This window comes from Erpetoichthys calabaricus, chromosome 9 (assembly GCF_900747795.2).
Source record: "Erpetoichthys calabaricus chromosome 9, fErpCal1.3, whole genome shotgun sequence".
NCBI classification, from domain to species: domain Eukaryota; kingdom Metazoa; phylum Chordata; class Cladistia; order Polypteriformes; family Polypteridae; genus Erpetoichthys; species Erpetoichthys calabaricus.
In genome coordinates, this window is record NC_041402.2 from 48,370,402 (window position 1) to 48,385,212 (window position 14,811).

At 40.0% G+C, this 14,811-nt stretch overlaps 1 protein-coding gene across 1 annotated transcript; it reads right to left on the bottom strand.

Moving 5' to 3' along the window:
- Window positions 1–622: 622 nt before the first annotated feature.
- LOC114657732 (oxidative stress-induced growth inhibitor 1-like) lies at window positions 623–12,752 on the bottom strand. Its single transcript, XM_028809613.2, has 6 exons — window positions 12,395–12,752; window positions 8,592–8,672; window positions 8,083–8,219; window positions 7,067–7,258; window positions 5,759–5,850; window positions 623–1,728 (listed from the first exon to the last, which is right to left on the bottom strand). The coding sequence occupies exons 2-6, from the start codon at window positions 8,650–8,652 to the stop codon at window positions 756–758; spliced, it is 1,455 nt and encodes a 484-aa protein (XP_028665446.2). The 5' UTR covers window positions 8,653–8,672; window positions 12,395–12,752; the 3' UTR covers window positions 623–755.
- Between the last annotated feature and the right edge of the window lie 2,059 nt (window positions 12,753–14,811).

Sequence of the window (14,811 nt, forward strand, 5' to 3'; positions counted from 1 at the left end):
ATAAGCATGACAAGAAAGTTCCCATGAACCAACTTTAGTGTTTTTAGGATTTTTAACAAGAGAGTCAAACTTACCTAACTTGTGAGTGTGCCGCACACTCAATGGGAATTACGTCAAATCAAGTCCAGGGAAGTTGGAAACGTGTGAATCTGCCATAAAATTCAACCCTGGCCACTTGGTCCCATTATAACACTTGATCTTGGGCTACACGGAGAAAATCTAAAGACACACTGAGTGCACTTTAGACTAGCAACACAGAAACAGCTCTTAACTGTGTGCACTGGAAAAGAAATCTTCACTACAGAAAGAAAAATACAATAGTAATAATTAAACAGAATGGAATGTCACAATCCCAAGAAAGTTTTGGCACAAATGAACAACCAAATTGAGAGGGTTTTTAAAGGTCCAAAAAACAAAAGAAGAAAAAATACACACAATATTACACTTACAAAAAAATCCTTCCACCAGTTTTCTGAATTTACTTCCCACTGAGGAGGACGTATATAAAAAAATAATTCTTACAGTTTAATATAAATATATATATATATATATATATATATATATATATATATATATATATATATATATTAAAATACAATAATATAATATGTATAAACAATAATACACACACACACATAATAAAGTTTGTGTGTTACAATTTCAATTTTGAAATATTCATTACATTGATATGACATTTCATTTGAAACGTTAATACAAACTGAAACAAACAGCATCCTTGGACCCCCAAACCGCAGTCACCTGACGGACTGTACCTTCCTCTTCTGAATTAAGGAGGCAGTAACTGCCAACGCCCCACCCTGCAGAAAGCGCACAAAGCTGTCCCCTGCAAGCGGCCCCAAGGCGTACAGGCCTGGCTCCTGCAGGCTCTCGTACGTGAAGGGGTGTGTGTCTATGGGGTTGCGTTTACAGTTCACCTCATGCTCTTGATCAACAGTTAAATGTTTTCCACTATTGGCCAAGAAGGAAAGGTTAGGGTTTGATCCAATAAGGACAAATGCCATTGAGATTCTGAAGACCTTCTTTCCCTCTTTTGTGCTCTTAAGGACGCAGGTCTTGTCTGAAGAGAAGCTTTTCACATGGTGGAGTGGGAGGCTCCTGTACCCAGTATAACATTTACATGGAAGGCAGCACTTCTCTCTCATCATCTGGTGGACTTTGTGGTACTCTGGGTACATCATCTGAGGGAGCTGGTTGAAGATAAGACCCAAGTCATTCAAGCCTCTACGAAAAGTGTGAAGGACTGGAACATTTCTGTGGTGTGCCAGTAGCACTGCATCTGCTGCTGTCAGGCCTGCCCCAATTACCAAGATAGGATCCGAATTTGGACCGAGTCTCTGCTCTTCAACAGCCGACTCTAGATCAGAGATCTTGTGGTAGACAAAAGGGAAGTCTTCTCCATCCACTCCAAGGTGGGCTGGGCTGTCATAAGTACCCGTTGCTAAAACCACATTCTCTGCATATACACAGAAAGGGGTCTCTGGTGCCTCCTTAGACAGACAAACTCCTTTGATCTCATACAACTTCTTACTCAAGTCCTCAGTAGAATGCAGACTCAGAGATGTCCTCTGAAGTGAAGACAAGTCAACTGGCTTGATAGAAGTCACCAAAGTCCCACTGGCAAAATATTTCTTCAGACCCATGACCTTAACATAGTGCTGATAGTACTGGGCGACATCTTTGGTTGTAGCTCTGTCGTTCCTTAGGTTCCTGAAACAAAGAAAACAGAATTACAGCTATGAAGATCTCGTTCAGACAGGATGAAGCACTGGGGACAGGCAAACAGTAGCAGAGACTTCAGCAAAGGATAGGAAATATGAAGAGAAGAGTAGCAGGTCATGCACACTGGACTGAAATGTCAGCTTTGCCTTGGAAGTGTAAGTTTATTTTATGTAATTTGGAATGTGACCGATTAAATCCAAATTCAGTTATAAAAGTGTGAAGGGAGTGCAGACTTCTGTAGCCAAGACACTGAAATGAATATGTTTTCACTATATTTTTAATTGCAAGATCTTATTAAAGTTAAAAAGACCTGGCATGATTTGTCAAGAAAAGCTACATTTTCATCAGGATGTGTAAATATTTGATTTCCGCTTTGTGTGAAGTATGAACAGTCAAGAAAAAAATACAGAAATCCTGTGCAGCACAGGCTGCAATTCAAGGTTCACAGCCCACTCAACTTTCTAAGATGCCATATTGTGCTTTTATATGTGCAGAATTCACATGAAGTTATGTAGTGAGAAAGATGAATATGACAGTCTCAAGTAATTATGTATGTTACACACATAGATGCATACTGTACATATAAAAGACAAGCACACTCTAAATACTAATGAAGATGAAAGAAATACACATTTGTAATTTGTATATGACAACTGTGTAAGGTATATATATATATATATATATATATATATATATATATATATATATATATATATATACTAGGCACCATGGTGATAGGCCTCATAGTTCCACGAGCTCACACTGGAAACCTAATCCGTGTGGAGTTTGCATAATTTCCCAATGTCTGCCTGTGTTTTCCTTTAGCTCCTCCAGTTTGTCTGCACATAGGATGAGTTGGTGACTCTGAAGTGACCCTCTATGGGTGAACACAACAGTGTACCTGGAAATGGAAAGGAGTAGGTGTGTTTTTTTGATGCCCATATAGGTCTTCTCTAATCGAAAGCTTTTACTTTAAACCAGCTTACACTTTATACATAGAGGTATACACCACTAATGTCAGTCCGGGCAACGTCCAACCACATATACATCGATGGTTGCAGAAGGTTATAACAGAGTACAGAAATCCCGCTCAGAGAACTGGATGTAGTGGACGTTACCAGACATAGCAAATGCAACAGCTTCCTGTACACTATACGTGTATCTCATGTCTCTTGTAGGCAAAGCAATTGTGTTGCAAGGCGTATAATAGTACAGCACATATATAACCTACAATATAGGTCTTGATATTCATAATAAAACGCCTACGTTACTGGGTTATGTACTGTATGTATTGTACTTTCTAGGGCCGGATATTGGCACAGTGGCGCAGTGGTAGCGTTAGGAGACCTGGGTTTGCTTCCCGGGTCCTCCCTGCATGGAGTTTGCATGTTCTCCAGGTGTCTGCGTGGGTTTCCTCCCACAGTCCAAAGACATGTAGGTTAGATGCATTGGTGATTCTAAATTGTCCCTAGTGTGTGCTTGGTGTGTGGATGTGTGTGTGCCCTGCGGTGGGCTGGCACCCTGCCCAGCGCCCTGTGTTGGCTGGGATTGGCTCCAGCAGACCCCCAGTGACCCTGTAGTTAGAATATAGCGGGTTGGATAATGGATGGATGAAAGTATCAACAAACATATTATTGAGGGCTCCTCAATTTAATACAATGCAATGTCAGCTACGTTATAAAACATCTGTATTATCTTGCAAATAATATTATAAAATAATCAGATATTGCTTCTTATTTAATAAATGTTATTCAATAACCTATTCATGTGTTATGAATCTCCATCTAGACACCCTTCAACTAAACTGTTGGCAGAATTTATTCTCCTACTGGACATTTAAAACAATCTTAAAATTAGTTGAAATTAGAGATACAGCGGGAAGACACACATCTTTCTATAATTGTACAAGTTACATATTCTTCAGTTGCTCATGAGTAGCAGTCATGTTAATCAGTCTTGAAAATGTGTCCTCACTGTTCCTTCTCAGACTAAAAAAAGCAAACGTTTTAAAACTAGGATCTAGAACTGATGCTTGTTGACAGCAGTGTTGGATGAATCTATGTTACTAAACGAAGGTTGTATATATGCACGGATGCCAGATGCACCAAGCAGACACGCACTGTGCCCCCGAGTCAAACCCAGCGGCTTCCCAGACTCAGTAGGTGGCACCCAAACAACACAACACGACCTGTAAACTAAACTTGAGGTAAAGTGTGCACGCCAGGTTGTATATATGCACAGATGCCAGAGGCCACAAGCAAGCCGTATACACTACCACCGCCGCCCGAACGCGACTGCCCACACCACCGCATATACCACCTTTGTTTAGTAATGTACCCCTCCAAGCCCGGTGTCCGCCACCATCGTCACTTCAGCATGCGAATCCGCTGCCGCCAGCAAATGACTTCTAGCTAACAATACACCCATAGAAAAACAAAAACGAGACTGCATGGATAAAAACAATAAACGAAGGTGCCTACAACGCGCTTCTGAAACACCAGAACCAGATGAGTCACGGCTCCAAAAAGAAACCGCTTTGGTACAAATGTTTATTTATTTTTTCCAGGACGCACCCACCCTCCATGATTTTTCTTCCCTCCAAATATCGGAGGGAACAGAAAGTGATACCATTCTTGGATTTGCGATTCTTTCGAGAATCGCGGGTTTGCTGGTTTAAGATAAAAGATAAAGAACCAACCACCGTGACTGATCACGCCGTTAATGATCCTTACAGTACAGCTTATGCAGTTACTTCACGTCAGCTGCTTTCTACACACGCTCATTTTGGCATTGCCAGCTGGCCGGGTAAGGAGCGTTGGAAACTTTTTTCCCCACAGCATTACAGTTAGCCACGTGCTTAAACAGAAGTAACGTTTAATGGACTTGCCAGCACACTAACTTGTTATTGATGTGGTCATACAATGGTACAGCGCATTGGAAATGCTAGAGAGGTTTTTGGAACAATAGCCAGCGAGCCGTCCATCTCAGCAGCTCTGCATACTGTATATGCAGCAAGGTTGCTCTGATATGACTAGCATGCAGCGCACTTGTCTGCTAGCACAACCATCGGAATCTGCTGCCCTAGATGTTCAGCTGTCGCAAGTTTGGGCTGATGGAGCTCAAGCGGGCAGGGTGCAGAGCTCAGAGGGATGTGCACATGCACAGGCTTTCAGACTCGCCCATGTAACATTATCTGTGTTTGCAGAGGTAGATGTCTGTATCCTGCCCCCCTGAGCTCCGCCTCTGCCCCTTCCCATTCCCCTCCAGCGAGGACCACCCGTAGTAAAGTGCATTTTCTGTAGAAAGCCTTAACAGGCACATTAGCACATTAAGCAAAAATCTACATATACTAATTGAGCGGGATAGAGATTCACAAGATCGATCTCAACATCGAATCATTTAAAAAAAAAAAAAAAAAAAAAATCGGAAAATTGATATTTTTTCCCAGGCCTAGTACTTTCTATCATTATTTTAATGTGAACTTTTCCTACTTAAAAATAAAAAGTTTACTGTATAACAGTGTATGCTTCAACTCGTAGGCAGCTACACCCAAACTCATGTATTGTGCGTCTCTTGTTGTACTGTAATGTTATCTCTCTGTTTAATGTTTCTTTTGAAAATATTACAATGAAATGAATCATGGGTCTCATGGCTGAAATACAGTGCTGTATGATTACAGTATCTTGGCTATTTGGTCAATAAAGGTCTACTATAGTATCCCACATACAGTAGCTTTGCTAAGTACTGTCTATAATATGGTGTTCACATAATGTTTTACTTTACAGAACACATTGTGGACATTAAGTGACAAGTATCTGTAAATATATGATATGGTGACTCCTCATATTCATTGTAATAAGCTGCAGTTAATCAACTTCAGTTTCATTCAATGCACTTTACTTTTGTATAGCGGCCTTCAGAGCACTATCAAAAGTTTACATTTATGACATACATATTATAATATATTCAATAATCTTCAGTTCAGCTTGTAAACATTTTGCCACCTCTGGCGGCTTACCTGCCCTTTCTTCTTATCCAGTCTCTGAAGTTTAAACCTGGAAGCTCCATCCATTCACCAAGACTCAACGTGGTCATCGAACCGTCAAAAGACTGCAACATATGTAAAGGTCAGGTCACTTTCAGAAGTATGAGGCTCCTTATCACACAAAACAATACATACAAACTAATAATGCACATTTCTTGTTGGCTGTTATGTAGGATTGGGAATGGCAGCTGAGCTTTAGATAGATGTGCCTATTCTGCCTTCATCGTTTAATGTCTGCTGGTTTATTAACTTTGTTGGCTTCTGTTAGTCATGACAGTGACAAAAAGCAAGGCCAAAGTAAGATGAGATGGGTTTCCCTACACCGGAGTACCCAGGGCCTCCGATATGATGATCGGTGTTGGGGAATGTTGCATTTAAAAGTAATTTAGTTACATCACTCATTACTTACAAAAATATGTTATACAGTTACTTATTGTAAAATGTTACAAATAGTGTGTTACTTTTGCATTACTTTTTCTTCTTTTGTAAGAAAAACTGAACACTGGTAAGCACTAGTTATGAAATCATAAGCCCATATACTGTATGAATCTTTATGAACCTGACCACAAGTAAGGCCATATTGGATCATTTTGTATTTTTTAAATATGTTTAGTCCTTCATGTGCTATAAAGTAAATAACATCCATCCCCTTTTCCATCTCCAAACAAGCCCCTGAAGATTAACAGTATGAACGCTGGCCGCTGCACCACCAGATCACACTCTTTCAGAATATCTATAGCAGATATCTGGTATAAAAAAAGCTAAGCGTACCGCTCACTGAGTTTGCTTCTTGCTTACACTGATGATCACTGGCTCCCTGTGACTCGCTAAACGAGGCTGAATAATTTGAATAAATGTACCCATCAGCACATGCACAGTTAAATGTACACTTATAACTTTTGTTCAGTTCTTCTCACTTGCTTGCACGGTGGACACGTGCTTAACCTCTTCCTCACGAGTTGTCACCAGAAGGCTGGAGAACATGTATGTACACGATATTACACAGTGAGCAGTAGAAAATGTCTTTGTGAAAATATGCAATGCTTCCGTGAAATAACTTGGCTTTTTTTTTTTTTTCCTTCTGACTGGCAGGAATAAGCTTCAGTGGTAATACAGTAATGCATAACTTTAAGTAATGCATGTATTTTTACTTTATTAAAATAAGTATTGCATTAAGTTACTTGCGACTTTAAAAAATAACCTGACTACGTAACACACGTTACTTTTAACATGTTACCCCCTACACTGATAATGACAGATACAAAGGAGCATTGAACTTACATGCCAGGAGCCCCCAGGAGGACCTTTGCCCAATACCAGATGCTGGATATGATCCTTGTGATCCTCCTTCCATGTAAGCACCGAATCAGCTGTTCCACCAAAATCTCTGTCGGGTCTAACTAGGGAATCAAACAGAACAGCCATAGGATTCTGGGAGCGGCCCTCCACACCTTCTGCCAGATACTCAAGATCCTAAGAAAAACCAAAACAAAAAAACAAAAAGAAAATATCAAGTTGTTGGCAAAACACCTTCTAAAAATACCCAGCATGTATAAACCAAACACTGCATCCTTTCTCTGACTGCTGTAAGGTTGCACAATTTAAAAGCCTTAAAAGTCCACTGAAAGAAGCAAATGTTGCTACACAAAAAATGAATAAGGGATTAGGTCTTCAGGTACGTGAAAAAGGCAAAGGATATTTATAGGGAGAGCTCTGTGTGCGTCCATCATAGACTGTACTGTTGAGTGGCAAGACTGACAAATGGTGTTGCTTCACCATAGCTAAATATGCGCCCATTTTGTAGCAACAGGATTTAAAATTCGAAGCTCAACGCAAACATGAAAAGGCGACTACACTAGTTAATTACGGTGCATTTCCATTGTGGCCACCATCCAAAAACAGTTTACATTATGAGAATGATAAGAAAAAAAGACAGATTAGGACATTCTGAAGGTCAGAGATATGATTTAGGCCAATGGCCTTTTGGGTTCATCCTAATGCCACCAGATCACACACTGCGTGATGCATTCTCACACACACACACACACACACACAAGGAGGGAATGACCACAGGGACAGTTTAAATTATACAAGTCCACAACAAGCCCCTAGAAACAGGACAAAAGTTTCCCTTGAATGGCAACTGTAGCTATTTTATTGTGGCAAGATATACTTCTGGGATATTAAAACATTGTGCAGTAAGTGAGACAAGAATGAGAGCAGGTGATCTGAGCATATGATATCAGGGTTCTGTCACGTCTAACACTTTTTATTTTTTAACTAGTTTGGGAACTTACCTGATCCAATAAAGAGCAATCGCCTATCTGCTGCAATTTCTTTTGGAGAATCGGGTTTGGGTGGACAGCTCCATTCTTTATGTAGGGTCTGTGACCCGTGAGGAAATACGACAGGCAGATTGCAGATGGTCCATTTCCTATGCAAATTATTAAAAAAAGATTTTGTTGCTATATTCAACCTCAAGGTATCATAACACAATAAATCCTACAGTTTTCCTGTTGGTATACAAGCTGTTTAAGTGAGAAGTTCATAGTTATTAGTCCAACGTTCTAACAACTAGGCCATGCTGTTTTTGAACCCCCCCCCATAACAGTATGTATCACCCTATCCCTTTAAGTAGTTCTTCCATCTCTGTGCAAATAACCTGCATGAAACCATGCATTACATTATTAATGAATATGATAATAAAAAAGAAAAAAGCAAAGCCCTCTCTCATTCTCAGGGGTGTCTTCCACAAAACATGACAGTGTCACTCATCTGCTTCTTACAGGACCACAGGCTCTCTTACCGACTATCACCACAGGCAGAGCAGGCTGCTCACTTGTCAACTTCTTCATGTCAAAAGACATTGTGGGCGATTTCTCACTTTCTGGAAATAGAAATGGGACATTTCTTAGAAGAGCATTCTCCTAGGACTTTTCCCCAAACATAATTCTCATCTTACTACAGAAGGTTCTAGAGGCCACAAGCACCATCCTAGGACCGAGGTAAATGATTGGCATGTTTTATGACTCCATTGGATGACATTGACCCCAAAAATAAATTGAGCTGTCAGTGTTTAGATCACCCTGGGAAATCATTAACTTGCCACCAGAATGATGCAAGAGTTCAAGGCGGAACATCAGAAATATCAAAGATATGCGGACCTGTGTCAAATGTGAGAGAATCTGTATGGGGACTTCGCTTTGACAAATATTTCAGACAATGGCCTCCTTTCATCAGGCCCTCTCCCAAATAAGTCAGACCAGCCCAGTGGGTTCCCATTTCTAAAGAACTGCTCTGTTCTTAGCTCTAAGCAGAAGGGTGTATGTTCAGCCATGGGGCTTTGTATTTTTTAAGGAGTCTTGAAAACAGAAGCAGATTTTTACCACACTGTAAGTATCAGAGAGCCTTGTGCTGTTCAAGATGAGCCTGTATCTGACTGTGGCACACGGATGAAGAGCATCCATGGGGGGAGGGATTCTCATTCCCAGTCAATGTCTTTCAAGGACATAGAAATTTTAACCTATAAAGACTCAACCTAAGCCAGGCTGATAACCGGTTAAACAAACAAAAAAAATAGTGGAATGCTTAAAGGCTGCAGTCACTGCCAGGTCTAAAGTCTGGGCTGAGACAAGAAAATGGAAAGAAAATCTTCAATGTCACTTGCATAAAAGGTGGCTGCAAAATTCTACAGAATATTCATATAAGTTACATTTTCCTTCTACCCTTCATTCAGTTTCTCAATCTGTTCATTTTTTTTTTACACTTATTTGTATTGATGCCTTCTTTAATGGCTTATGTAAGATGGCTGCAGCCCTTTTGCCCTCTTCCTAATTTTCCAGTCCCACTGATGCCTTGTCTACTATTGTGATGTGAAATAAATACAGAACTAGTCCTAAAACAGTTTGCTGATTTCTACATCTGTGTCCTTTTCAGTTTTGGGTCAGTGTCTTACAAAATTTAAAAATATACGTCTAAAGAGAAGCAGGGAATGAGAGAGCTGCTCAATAAAGCAGATGGTAGAATGTCATGTGCAAAAATAACTTGCTTCTCTTTTCCAAGTTTCTACTGATGCCAGGTCAGCAGCACTTCCTCTTGTGGATTTTGAAGACTGGACACACAGCCCTGAGATACAGATGACCACTCTCATCAGCCTGCAGTGACTCACTGGACATCAGCCTTGATCAGCTGCACCAGGCCTTTCACTTTCATATATCCTGCTTGCATGGATCACCCAGTAAAAACACAGCTTTCACATCTAGCCCTCGCTCCTCTTAAAGAGATGATTAATAAGGTTGGCACCTGCTACATCAATGGTAAATCTGCAGCTAGTAACTGATGACTGTCATTACAAGTAACGTCCCACGTCCCCCATATTGCCTGTCACCGCATGTCTCAAACATAATTAGGCTCTAATTCAAATAGAACCACTGTGTTGATGGTGCTGCATTTACTGTATAACAAGTAGATGCAAACTAAATATTCTGAACAAAAATAAGCAAAATACACTGAAACAACCACAAGGCTTGTTTATCAAACTTCTCATTGACTCATCTAAATTGAAACAAAATTTCATTATGTTTAATATTTTGAAACTGACCCTCTTTTTTAACCTGTCAGCACCTGTATATGTTATAAGTTCCTTTTATATATTTATTGTACCAATGCCAGCATGCCAACCTACCTTTTTTGGTAAATTATAAATTTATAGATCTACATTTTAATTGTGGTGACCTTACATTTAGTAAAAAGCTATCTAAGTGTAGAAGTGATTCATCGTAATGCAAACTCTAATGGCTGACAGGAACGATATCCGAGGTAAGTGCATCACCACACCCTTCCTGAACACTCGTTCTTATCTAAGGATGGATTGCAAATGGAAATGGTGAGAGTCTCACAAAGATCAAATGGCCGAAGCAATGTATTCCTCCATCCATTTTCGAACTCACTTAACCCAGGTCATGTGGTCTGGAACCTATCCAAGGGCGCGGAACAACCCTGGAGAGGGCACAGACACGCAAACCCACAATCAGCCACACTGGTCCAATAAAGAAATACTATCTAACCTTTACGTCTTTGGGAAGTACGAGAAGTACCTGGCTAACAACATATATGCACATGGGGAGAATGTGTAATCTTCACGCAGGAATTCACACCCAGGTTCCTGGATGCCATAAAGCAGTGGCACTAAACAACGCACTACTCGCTGTGCCATCCTGAAGTGATTCCGAGCTGCCTTTTCTATTGAAACTTTGTTTTAAAAACTCTCACAATCTTACAGCCCTATCTACTTAATTTTTTTAAAGTATGCAATCATAACGTTTATAAGATGGAACTTGTATGCGTTTTTCCTGAGAGTTTGAATTTCAAAACCACTTGTTGTTATGCTATGGCAGGCCTACAAAATGCTTGGTCATTCCAGTATAGCATTCCAGATGGATGAAGTGTTCATGCCTGCAAGTTTTTAAGGCTTTACCAGAGGTTTAGGATGTTTCAAACCTACTCAAGTGGTCACTTCCAGTTGATGAAGGATATGGTGTTTGCAGGACAATCAAAATATAAAAGTGTTTGAACGTATTGAGCCACATCTTTGGCACCATCAGAGATTAATTACTTTTCTTGTTGTCCACTCTGCCCTCTGACTTTTGTGAGGAAAAAATGCAAAATGGCATGTAGTTTTGAATAAACACACTGACATCTTGATAAGCTAAATAAGCAAGATGGTAATTTAGAGGTTTAAATGCATAGCGGATTAAAACAAAGATCGTTATTTACCCGTACAACATTTACTAGAAGCCGGTATTCTATCCAACCACGCAACCTATCGAAATTGGCTCCAATGCTGTTATACACACGTGCAGTATACACTTGTTTTATAACAACAGTCAATAAACAAGTTACTTTAAAAAACAATTAATTAAAACAGACCCTACTACCTTTATTATTTGTCGTTTTAGGTATTAGGAACAAACGTATCCAACACCTCAGTCCAATGCTTTTCCCATTTTAATTTCAGTATTTTTTCGTCCATTAGAGTTGTGATTGTTAACAGAACATGACTGGTTTGTGCAACTTTAGAAAAAAAAAAACGTTGGCTGACGGTAACGCCATAGAAATCTTATGCTCATTTCGACGTTTTCGTTTTTACATATTTGCACGCGTAACATATTTCGACAAGGCGGCACAAATCGTCAGAAATGGGTGCAAAACAAGAACCACATGAGACGCCAGCCCATCGTAAGGCTCACACCTCCGCGCACATACATCGTGACCGGCTGATTTAAGATCTTAGGCATGGAACCAGAAACGGACAGAACAGAATATGAACCCAGGTCCTTGTGGCTATGCTTACAAACACGCACACCCCTCATCTATATATACGGTACATACCGTAATATCCTCTACACGGTTTGTCCAATCTTGCACACACCCAAAACCCTGCTTTGAACTAACCAGGTTATATAAACAGTTAGCTACCTACACACATAAGTACAGCTTAAATCGAATAACTTAAATTTTACACACATAAGTACAGCTTAAATCGAATAACTTAAAATTTCCAAGACTCGAGCAGTGATCGCTCTGCGTTAAATACTGTAATGGATTTACCCGATTCGAAGTTCAGCTCGCTTCAGTAAGCTCCTTAAAGTGCACGAGGTCCGCTGCTCACGCCGGCTTTGTAACGTCGCCTTCGCAGACTGATCTAGAAGACTAACTGGCTGATTCACTTCCCGATGAGGCGGAGTTAGCGATACTGTTTTGCAAGCATGATTCAGCAAAGACCGTCAGCTGACAAGGCTTACATAAAACCTACAGTAAAGGCACACTGTAAGGCATCTCGCTGCTGTGTCAGCCTTCGTGACTGCATTTGCTACAGTGCGGCCGCCCACATTGTTCCGTTTTATTTCACATCGGGTTATGTTTCCAGGACATTGTTTCACAGTTATACTGATCGTAAACTAAAGGAAGTGAATTTATTTACACGCTTTTAATTAGACTGCTTAAGTAGCGTATTTGGTATTCATTTCAGTATAATTTGGCATTTTTTTAACGAAGCACGTGTATGCACAGAAATGTGAACGTCTGAGTTGAAGCAATGGGGAATACGAAAATGAAAGTAACCCGAACATCTTCGTAAAACTAATAGGATGATTATCTAACATGAAGATGGGAGTGACCTAGAGAACGGGGTAATTCGTACCAGTGACGTCTGGGTTGATCTTTTTTCTAAATCGTATAGATAGATAGATAGATAGATAGATAGATAGATAGATAGATAGATAGATAGATAGATAGATAGATAGATAGATAGATACTTTATTAATCCCGATGGGAAATTCATACTTGTACAGTATATTAATTTCGATAGATCCCTGCTCCTCTTGTTCCTGATTAATGGCGAAAAACCTAAGGTGGATTCCCCTTCCATTCTTATTAATTTAATTTGATTAACACACGCTTCCCCATTTATCCACTCCCAATCTCTTCGATTTTATATACCAGTAGCACCGCTCGCGAAAATCACGAGGGGACTAAGATAGGGTGACCATATTTTGATTTCCAAAAAAGAGGACGATCGGCACGGCCTCCAGACGAATTCAGACAAGCTTCTTGGTGGTTGATGAACATTATTCATTATACTTCAATGGTGCAGAATTAACCTCTGTAATAAAATAAAATGAAATCTGTAAAAACTTATAACAAAATAATAGCTCTCTTAGACTCTTCAAATAAATAATTAAATATTGTTCTAAATATGAACTATTCTGTTCCAGCTTCAACAATATATCTATTAAATGTAATAAAATAAATAACAGAAGAGTCTCACAAAGACAAAAAAACTTAAACAAAAAGAATCTAGACTTTTCATCTTTAATTTTCTTCTTCATCCTGCTTCTCTTCTTCATCCTCCTTGTCTGCTCATCCATATTTTGCTGTAGCGCTGATCTTTCCTATTTGATAGCTTAACAAATAAGCATGAAAGTCTTTGCAAGACATGTCTTTGAAGTTGTACTGAACTAGTAGAATCCTCTTTAGTGACTCTACGGAGAGCTGGTTCCTCTCCTTGGTCCACTGGCTTTGCATTAGTGAAAAAACCCTCTCAACATTTGCATTGTGAGAGGGAAGTGCAAAGACAAACTGTGCAATTGTCAGTAGCTCTGAGTAACCTGCAATGCTTTTTGCCTTTTCAAAATATTTGGTCCACTTCTGGTGTACCTGCAGGCCACTGAACTCCTCATCATGGTTGCACGTTTCTGTGAATTTCCTCAGATTGGTGACCTGGTCAAAACACTTAACATCATCAACTGCCACCCCCTTCTCTCCAAGGTAATTGATGCATGCCTCCACATCATTCCATGTTTGGTGGCTCACTCAGATCCATCCCCATGAATGTTGAGAACTCTTCCATGGGAGTCATCCACTTCTCCAGATACTCCAGACATGCACTGTACATGCCATGCACATCTGCACAGAACTGGTCACAGCCTTTGTCAAGTCCATCTTTGCGCTTCTGTGCCAGTAGTCCCTTAACTTTAAGGGACATGAAGTTGTTGCTCTTGCGTTGAAGAAGAATGGTATGTATATTGTTTAATATCTTCTTCACTTCCATAATGGACATGTTCTCCTGTTCCATTTCTTGAATGTGGGTGTGGAACACAGACATGAGTGTGTGCATGTGCCAAAGGTAGATTTCAGCAAAATCATTTTCAAAAAAACTCTTGAGTGCTATGGGTGGCTTTTGCTGAGACAGAAAATATGCCTTTAAAGCTGGGAACATCTGTAGCATCCTCTCAATGCTTGGGAACAATGACAGCCACCTTGTCGTGCTGTGAGAGATCATCCTTCTGTAATCAATCTCAACAAAATCACAATAGTCCTTCAGGCTCTCAGTGCGCACAGTGTAAATGTGAAAGTACTGGTAGATTTTCAATATGATATTCTCAATGTCAATTTCTATTGTGCCTGCCCCATGGTGTGCACAATTATTCAATATGTGTGCTGGGCAACCCACACCGATCAGAGTC

Coding starts and splice junctions, on each gene's coding strand:
- LOC114657732 (XM_028809613.2), bottom strand. CDS start 8,652: ATGTCTTTTGACATGAAGAAGTTGACAAGTGAGCAGCCTGCTCTGCCT. Junction 7,259..8,082: donor ATTGCTCTTTATTGGATCAG/GTAAGTTCCCAA, acceptor GGTTTTTCTTAG/GATCTTGAGTATCTGGCAGA. Junction 1,729..5,758: donor TGGATAAGAAGAAAGGGCAG/GTAAGCCGCCAG, acceptor TCTTTGTTTCAG/GAACCTAAGGAACGACAGAG.